Below are 9,054 nucleotides of genomic sequence, written 5' to 3' on the forward strand. Positions count from 1 at the left end.
GGATTTTGAGTTTTCTTAAGCTGTAAGCCATAATCAGCAATATTAAAAAATAAAAAGGCTTGCAATATTTCAGTTGATTTGTAATGAATCATGCATGACATTTTTGTTTTTAATTGCATTACAGAAAATAAAGAACTTTATCACAATATTCTAATTTTCTGAGACAGTCCTGTACACACACACACACACTCAGACTCAGACTCAAACTGTTCAGAGATTGGATGGCAGCTAATGGGATGACAGCTAATCCTCAGAGCTGAAGGTAGAGTAATGGCCCTCTGTCTTCTACTCACCCATATGTGCACAACGCATTTACAGAGAGAAATCCTCATTTTCACTCCGATGCCAAGGTCGTGTTGTGAGAGGAGAGGTCGAGCTGAAGACGAGTCAGAGTAGTGTGCGTTTGAGGATGTGGAAACAAGACACTTAAGGAAGTGAGGAAAGAGGAGCAGGAGGAATGAGGGCAGGAAGGAGAGATGCCATTTAGCGCTGCCTTCTCTGTGACCGAGCAGGACACAAGGTGTGAACTTAAAAAGGTAAGACGCCATTTTATCACTTTTATTCCGCTGTCTTCATTGGCTGTTTATTCTTTTATTAAATACGCATTGTGAAGGTATAGCAGTGGTCAACAACTCTGGGACAAAGGTGAATTTTACATTTTGGTAGTTAGTTTTAACACAAATATGGATTGAAATGGTTTTATTCCAATAAATCAGGTGGCGGTTATGGATTTTTAGTAAGCGAGGCACTTAATAACGGGTATAATCATATTTTTAAAAGCATAAACACACAGAATAAAACAATTAGGCACAGCAGGCTATTCGTAAATGCATAGAAAAGTGAATTAAGTTAGTTTATTAGCATTTATTATAATCTCTATCATTCATTCTCGCCGTCCCTGCATTGTTTCTTGTCTTCTCTCAACTGAAGGCTAAATGCTCACTTAAACCGGCTCAATCAATCTGCATTTTGTTTCAATAATCAATTAATCTGGATGTGTAATCCCATTAGGGTAATCTGGGAGTGCCTGTCTTTAAGAGTATGTGTGTGTTTGGACATAGATATCTTTGTGAGGATCAGTTTGAGTTTTAGACCTTCAGGGTGAGGAAATGTTTTGGGAAGTGACCCGTTTGAGGGTTGCGACTTGGTTTTAAAGTTCAGATCAGAATTGGGTTAAATTGAGTGGTATGGGTGAGGTTTTGAGGTGAGTTTTGGGTGAGCTTTGGGGTTTGGCTGTGATGGTTACGGTTGGAGTAAGAGGACAGGAAATACACAAGGTCAATGAGTGTCCTCACGAATATTAATACGTCGATGATGCGTTCACAACTTGTAATCCCTTAAATGCAAACTGTTATGGGGGGTGAGTGTTGTAGAGGACCCAAACGCACGCAACACAGTAGCTTCAGAATTAAAGTCAGGATTTTATTGACCTGAATGCACAAAACCAAAAAACAAGAAACAAACAAATCTCATCACGGGGAAAACTGGCAGTCTCACTCCAGAGTCGGGAGGGCAACTCAACCACTCTCTGCTGATCCGGCGTCGGGAGGGAAACTCCACCGAGCCTGTGCGCTGCTACTGAACCAAGGGGGCACTTGACTGGTTTTACCGGAACGACCTGACAGCGCGCCAGAGAAAGACATGGTCCCTATAACCACTGCTGGTGATGACCAGAAACTCATCACAGCTGGTCCAACGGAAGCGGGCGTGGCAGTGGGCGGAAACCGGGGGTGGATACTGTAGACAGACAACACAACACAGACAGAAGGGAAACAAGACAGGGAATCACACACTAGGAGCAGACAGGAACCCGAACACAAACAAATTACTAATTGAAGGTTTAAGGATAAAAAGCCAAGCAAATCTGTGTCTTCTTTGCAGGTTGTTGCTGTTGCCATGGCGAGGCCCGGACGCCCCATGTCTGAGAGCTACCGTCCGGTCTCTCGTTCAGTCAGTCAGTCGTCCTCTGACTCCAGTGACGCCACGGTTCTGGGCTCGGAGGACGGCGACGATCAGGTGCCCATTTTCTCCCTCTCCAAGAGCTCCATGGACGTCGTCATGGCGACGGGGCCTCCGCACAAGCGGGACCCGGCCTGGACCCGCGTGGACCTGAGACGCAGCTCCAGCACCAACACTCACATCGAGCGGAACTCGGTGACGCTGCAGCAGCTGCACCCGCACATGTGGCAGCACATGAACTCCACCAGCGGCCAGCAGCCATCGCTCTCAGCCCAACACGCGGACTTGCAGGGCCCTCCGGCCCTCAGCGAGCGCTGGATCACCAACATGCAACGCTGGAGCGCGTGCAGCAGCACACACAGCCGCAGCAGCACTCCAGACACAGTCATATGGAAAGGTGGGACCTCACGGCCCTCGAGTATTACCCAGGGATCCCCTTGTTCTCCGCTGTGCAAACCGAGCTCTTCACAAACCACACCGTCTCCCTTCATCTCCCCCCTACAAACACCAACTCTACCACGTAAAGATCTTTTAACTTCCTCTTCAGCTCTCACACTGAGCACACATGAGCAGGAAGACTTACTCCCGTCCTCCACCAAACCCTCTCCACTGACGTCACCCATGGGGGCTCACACCACCTCACCTTCGTCGTACTCCCCCAATCTCCTCCAGCTGACCAGCAAAGAGGACCAGAGCTTTCCCGGAGAATAACTCTCTTTATTTTATATTCCCATCTGTTAACTTAGCAGAAGGAGGTGCGTCTTCAGATGCCGGATGCCTTGTTGACGACGTGATGGAGAAGCCGCACAGTCCTGGAGGCTCGGAGATATCAGAGAGTGAAGCACTGAGAAGCCCGGCGCAAATTATAAACTACTTGACGCCTACTTCTCCAGCGTATGGACAGGAATCAGGAAGAGGAGCCTCAGATAGCCATGTCGAGCTGCCATGGCAACTGGGGCCACGCTTTCCGACAGGTCGCAGTTGGAAGTCCCCCCTGGTTTCTTCCTTGAGCGACTCGCTCCTGGGGGTCTGCAGCAGGTGCCATTTGAACGGCAGAGAGGGCATCCCAAGGGCACAGGGGTTCAGGGACGAAGGTACAATGACCTCACAGCTGGAGCTGGTGGATGCAGCGGTGCAGACAATTTCTCCTGTCAATTCCTTGTGGGGCCTCGGGAGGAACCTGTCCAACTCCAACATGGGCTCTCACTCCTTTCTGGGCTCGCCACCTGGATCAAGACTCAACCTGAAGTCCTCAGTGGGGTCAAACTCCAATCTGGTGTCCCCGTCCTCCAGCATGTTTCCAATGAGCAGCTGCGAGGAGGAGGAGGAGGAGGTGAGGGGAGGAGACGACCCGACGTGGGACATCAACTCCGTCTCCTCGCACGATCTGGAGAGGAAGAGGTCGTGTCTGAAGATGAAGCTGGAGGGGGACGGGAACCCGTATCGGAGGAGGGGCAGCATGAAGCAGGTGCAGTGGGACGAGGAAGGGATGACGTGGGACGTTCACGGAGCATCGCTGGACCCAGAGGTGCTGAGCACGTCCATACTGAAACATCTGGAACTCCAGATCAGCCCCCAAACACCCAGACATACCTCGAAGAAGAAGACATTACCGAAGCCCCCACTCATATCGAACGTGGTGACGGCCATTGTCCCGGATTTTCTTCCGCCCGTGATGGTCATCACCCGGGCTTGCACGGAGGGTGAGAGTGAGAAGACACCGGGGGAAGACGGAGGAAGAGAAGCTGTTCGTAGAATAAGCAGAGCGGAGGCGTCATATGCAAAAGAAGAGGATGAGGTGTATGGGGAGGAAGGCACCGCCCGGCCTAAATCCCCTTCGAGTAGGAGTGGACACAGCCGCAAGAAGAGTGTGAGAAGGGCACTGAAGAAGCCTGGGTGGTGTGTCGGCTCCAGCAAGGCAGCCGACTGATCTAATTATCTGCAGCTGATCAAACCCTCAATTTAAAAAAATGACCTCCTGATAAACTTCTGCTGTTGAGACTCTCTTTGTCATTTAAAGGTTGAGCTAAAATGTCCTAAATGTTGTTCCTCCACTCATTAGGATCTTTTTTTAATTTTTTAGAGAGAATGTGATTTCTCTTCGATGAAAAAGGCTGCTGTTTTTAGAATAAAAAAGTAAATCTATATTGTAATTAACAGGTACTATTCTTCTAAAACACGCTTGAACAAAACATTGCTTGTTGTGTTATATGCAATTAAAGTATTCATCGTTTCTATAAAGACTACATTCATTACTTATCATTTATTGTACTTATTTATTTTCCAAAACAAACCTACTCTGAAAGTTAAATGATGGGTAGATGCATTTTCCAAAGAGGTCTTCACGGAAGTAAAGAATTCCCTATAAGACTACCAGGACATATCTTTCAATGCAGAATTACATTATTAAAGTTAATGTGTTTTTAAAATATGATGCACTGTAACTAAGCAGAATATAAAGTAGTTAGTTCTGCCTCAGCTGACAGTATAGTGCTGCACATTACATAATATTTATAATATTCTAACCTTGTGAGAGGCGTAGTTCTGCATCATTAACTAGAAAATGCATTTCCTGCTGAAAATGCGTTGGAATGCTAACATCTGAAAGCTTGAAGCTGAAAAATAAAAACTAAATTGCTGAAAGTGTTTGAAAATAGCTGACATTTAAAAAAAAAAAAGCTGAACATAGCTGAAAATAGCTGCCAACAGCTGAAATAGGCTGAACATAGCTTACACATCTGAACATATCAAAAAGGGAAACTTCCTGCTGAAAATGTTGAAGCACAAACATATTGGGTGGAAATGTATAACTGGAAAAGATAAGCAAAACGTTATCTTCTAAATATTCAAAGATATGAATCACAATCCAAGAAATGAGAGAGAGGGGGAAAAGTCAGACATGAGAAGAGAGAGAAAGAAATTGAGTCAGAAGGAGACATTTTTTAAATTTTGTTTCGAATACTTCTTTGTATTACTTTTTAACTTGTTAATTTTTTTAATAATGTTTTTTATAACTTTTCATACTTTTTAACTTTTTTATATGGAGGTTAGTTTTTTAGGTTTGATGGGTGGGGCTGCTCCTGACTGAAGATTAATGCAGACTCATACCAACTAAAATACTTGGTAAGTAGCTGTATTTGTTTTTCATATTGGTTAAGAATGAACCTCGCTACTGTATAACTTAGTTCCCTTATTTGTATTACGTTATTACTTTTTAAATTGTTTATAACATTTTTACTTTTTTAATTATTTTGTTTTACTTTTTAAAACTTTGTAATTACTTTTTAACTTTTTTATAACTTTTTTTTGGCTTTTTACATTTATAAAACTTTTTAATTACTTTTTTAAAAGTATAACTTTTTAGTACTTTTTAATAGTTTTTTATAACTTTTTAGTTTTAATTATTTTTTATAACTTTTGTACTTTTTAATGACTTTTTAGTACTTTTTAAATTTTTTCAACTTTTTAATTACTTTGTTTACTTTTTTAAACTTTTTATTACATTATTACTTTTTCATTACCTTTGTACTTTTTATTACTTTTGTACTTTTTCATTACTTTTGTACTTTTTATTACTTTAGTACTTTTTTATTTACTTTATTACTTTATTACTTTTTCATTACTTTTGTACTTTTTATTACTTTTGTACTTTTTCATTACTTTTTTACTTTTTATTACCTTTGTACTTTTTATTAATTTTGTACTTTTTCATTACTTTTGTACTTTTTCATTACTTTTGTACTTTTTATTACTTTAGTACTTTTTTATTTACTTTATTACTTTATTACTTTTTCATTACTTTTGTACTTTTTATTACTTTTGTACTTTTTCATTACTTTTTTACTTTTTATTACTTTAGTACTTTTTTATTTACTTTATTACTTTATTACTTTTTCATTACTTTTGTACTTTTTATTACTTTTGTACTTTTTCATTACTTTTTATTACCTTTGTACTTTTTCATTACTTTTGTACTTTTTCATTACTTTTGTACTTTTTCATTACTTTTGTATTTTTTTATTACTTTTGTACTTTTTATTACTTTTGTACATTTTCATTACTTTTGTACTTTTATTACATTTGTACTTTTTCATTACTTTTTTATTACTTTTGTACTTTTAATTTTGTTTTAATTTTGTTTTCTTTTATTATTTTTGATAACTTTATTAATTTGTATTACTTTACCGTGATATTGATCCAATAACAGTTATATTTTTCCAGTTACAGTACTCAAAAAACGATCCAAGCCCTGCTGAGAGGTGACACATTTAAATATGGTTTGATACATTTAATGAAATGAATGGCACAAATGAACATATTTATATTTAATGGGTGTAACACAAAATGTAGGAATTCTTTCTATGATTAGATTTGTTTAGGTTAGATGGGTGGGGCTGCATGGTGGTGTAGTGGCTAGCACTGTCGCCTCAAAGCAAGAGGGCTGTGGGTTCTTCCTTTCGTTCTTTTTAACTTTTTGTATAACTTTTTAATTTTTTGTAACTTTTTTATAACTTTTCATTGCTTATTTACTACTTTCAAAAAAATATTTTTCATTACTATTTAACCTTTTTATATGGAGGTTAGTTTTTAAGGTTAGATGAGTGTGGCTGCATGGTGGTGTAGTAGCTAGTACTGTCGCCTCACAGCAAAAAGATTGACGGTTCAATTCCCGGTCGGGACTGTCCTTCTGTGTGGAGTTTGCATGTTCTCCCCTTGGCAGCATGGGTTCCCTCTCCAGCTTCCTCCCATGCTCAGGTTAATAAAATCAAGGCCCGGCAGTGACAAGAAAAAACAATCAGGTTAATAAAATCAATCCCCGGCAGTGTCGGGAAAAAAAAGTGGAAAAAAATAAAAATCAAAAATAGTTTGAGAATAAGCGTTTCACAGTGCTGCCGTTCAACTCCTGCCGCTGCCTCAAGAATCGGATTGTGTATTTGAATTTTATGGTTTTGTACTTTTGGTAGAGAAGAGAACTTGATGCAGTGTGAAAAAGAAACTTCATGCAGCCCTGCATTGACAAAAATAAAACTAAAAAAAAAAAAAATGTAAGCTCCGGCAGTGACACACAAAAAAATCGAAAGAAAAAAATTGAAAATAATTTGAGAATAAGCATTTCACAGTGCTGCCGTTCAACTCCTGCCAATGCCTCAAGAATCGGATCGTTTTTTTGAATTTTATGGTTTTGTACTTTTGGTAGAGAAGAGAACTTGATGCAGTGTGAAAATGAATCTTCATGCAGGTGCTGTGGCTTAGTGGGTTGAAGCGCTTGTTTGGTGAACGTGAAGTCCTGCGTTCAAGCCCCGGCAGTGACAAAAATAAATCTTGGGGGAAAAAAATGTTTTGTACTTTTGGTAGAGAAGAGAACTTGATGCAGTGTGAAAAGGAAACTGTGGAAGCACATGTCAGAATGTATATTGTGTATATGTGTATATTTACACAGGTGGTAACCAGTGGCGGCTGGTGAAATTTTTTTTTTGGGGGGCGCAGTTGGGCGACGCGGTTTAAATAGCACTCAACAATGAGAAGAAAAGAGGTTTTGAGCAGTGGCGGTTGGTGAAATTTTTTTTGGGGGGGGCGCAGTTGGGCGACGCGGTTTAAATAGCACTCAACAATGAGAAGAAAAGAGGTTTTGAGTAGAATATTGTAAAAACCAAAGCTTTATTTCAAGAACACAGCGTGCTCAACACTGTCCAATAACAACTATCAACACACTGTAACTTTGGGCATGAGAGGTTCAGAGCAGAATTCTTTAAGAAACATTGGGTTGGGTTTTAGAGGTTTGCAAAATAAAAGAGTTTCACCCTCACATGAAAGAGGTTCAGAGCAGATGTTACAGATGTGGAACGGGCATGGAAGAAGTCGGCTCAGATGGTGGATTTTCCCAGCACTTATTTATTCTGCAGAAGACAACAGAACACACACATTTGCCTTCTGATCAGTGGCGGCTGGTGAAATTTTTTTTTGGGGGGGCGCAGTTGGGCGACGCGGTTTAAATAGCACTCAACAATGAGAAGAAAAGAGGTTTTGAGTAGAATATTGTAAAAACCAAAGCTTTATTTCAAGAACACAGCGTGCTCAACACTGTCCAATAACAACTATCAACACACTGTAACTTTGGGCATGAGAGGTTCAGAGCAGAATTCTTTAAGAAACATTGGGTTGGGTTTTAGAGGTTTATCTTCTAAATATTCAAAGATATGAATCACAATCCAAGAAATGAGAGAGAGGGGAAAAGTCAGACATGAGAAGAGAGAGAAAGAAATTGAGTCAGAAGGAGACATTTTTAAATTTTGTTTGAATACTTCTTTGTATTACTTTTAACTTGTTAATTTTTTAATAATGTTTTTTATAACTTTTCATACTTTTTAACTTTTTTATATGGAGGTTAGTTTTTTAGGTTTGATGGGTGGGGCTGCTCCTGACTGAAGATTAATGCAGACTCATACCAACTAAAATACTTGGTAAGTAGCTGTATTTGTTTTTCATATTGGTTAAGAATGAACCTCGCTACTGTATAACTTAGTTCCCTTCTTTGTATTACTTTATTACTTTTTAAATTGTTTATAACATTTTTACTTTTTTAATTATTTTGTTTTACTTTTTAAAACTTTGTAATTACTTTTTAACTTTTTAATAACTTTGTTTGGCTTTTTACATTTTAAAAACTTTTTAATTACTTTTTTAAAAGTATAACTTTTTAGTACTTTTTAATAGTTTTTTATAACTTTTTTACTTTTTAATTATTTTTTATAACTTTTGTACTTTTTATGACTTTTTATTACTTTTTAAATTTTTTCAACTTTTTAATTACTTTGTTTACTTTTTTAAACTTTTAATTACATTATTACTTTTTCATTACCTTTGTACTTTTTATTACTTTTGTACTTTTTCATTACTTTAGTACTTTTTTATTTACTTTAGTACTTTTTATTACTTTTTCATTACTTTTGTACTTTTTATTACTTTAGTACTTTTTCATTACTTTTGTACTTTTTATTACTTTAGTACTTTTTATTACTTTTCTACTTTTTTATGACTTTTGTACTTTTTATTACATTATTACTTTTTCATTACTTTTGTACTTTTTATTACCTT

At 38.6% G+C, this 9,054-nt stretch overlaps 1 protein-coding gene across 2 annotated transcripts; it reads left to right on the top strand.

Annotated features, from left to right (window-relative positions):
- Nucleotides 1–431: 431 nt before the first annotated feature.
- Nucleotides 432–4,203, top strand: LOC130203665 (uncharacterized). Of its 2 annotated transcripts, none has more exons than XM_056430019.1 (2): nt 432–536; nt 1,882–4,203. In XM_056430019.1, exon 2 carries the CDS (start codon nt 2,753–2,755, stop codon nt 3,887–3,889), a length of 1,137 nt encoding a protein of 378 aa, XP_056285994.1. In that variant the 5' UTR covers nt 432–536; nt 1,882–2,752; the 3' UTR covers nt 3,890–4,203. Both variants share the same exon structure in this region, with proteins under 2 accessions (XP_056285994.1, XP_056285995.1).
- The last annotated feature ends 4,851 nt before the right edge of the window (nt 4,204–9,054 follow it).

Source organism: Pseudoliparis swirei, chromosome 13 (genome assembly GCF_029220125.1).
Source record: "Pseudoliparis swirei isolate HS2019 ecotype Mariana Trench chromosome 13, NWPU_hadal_v1, whole genome shotgun sequence".
In the NCBI taxonomy this organism is placed as follows: Eukaryota; Metazoa; Chordata; class Actinopteri; order Perciformes; family Liparidae; genus Pseudoliparis; species Pseudoliparis swirei.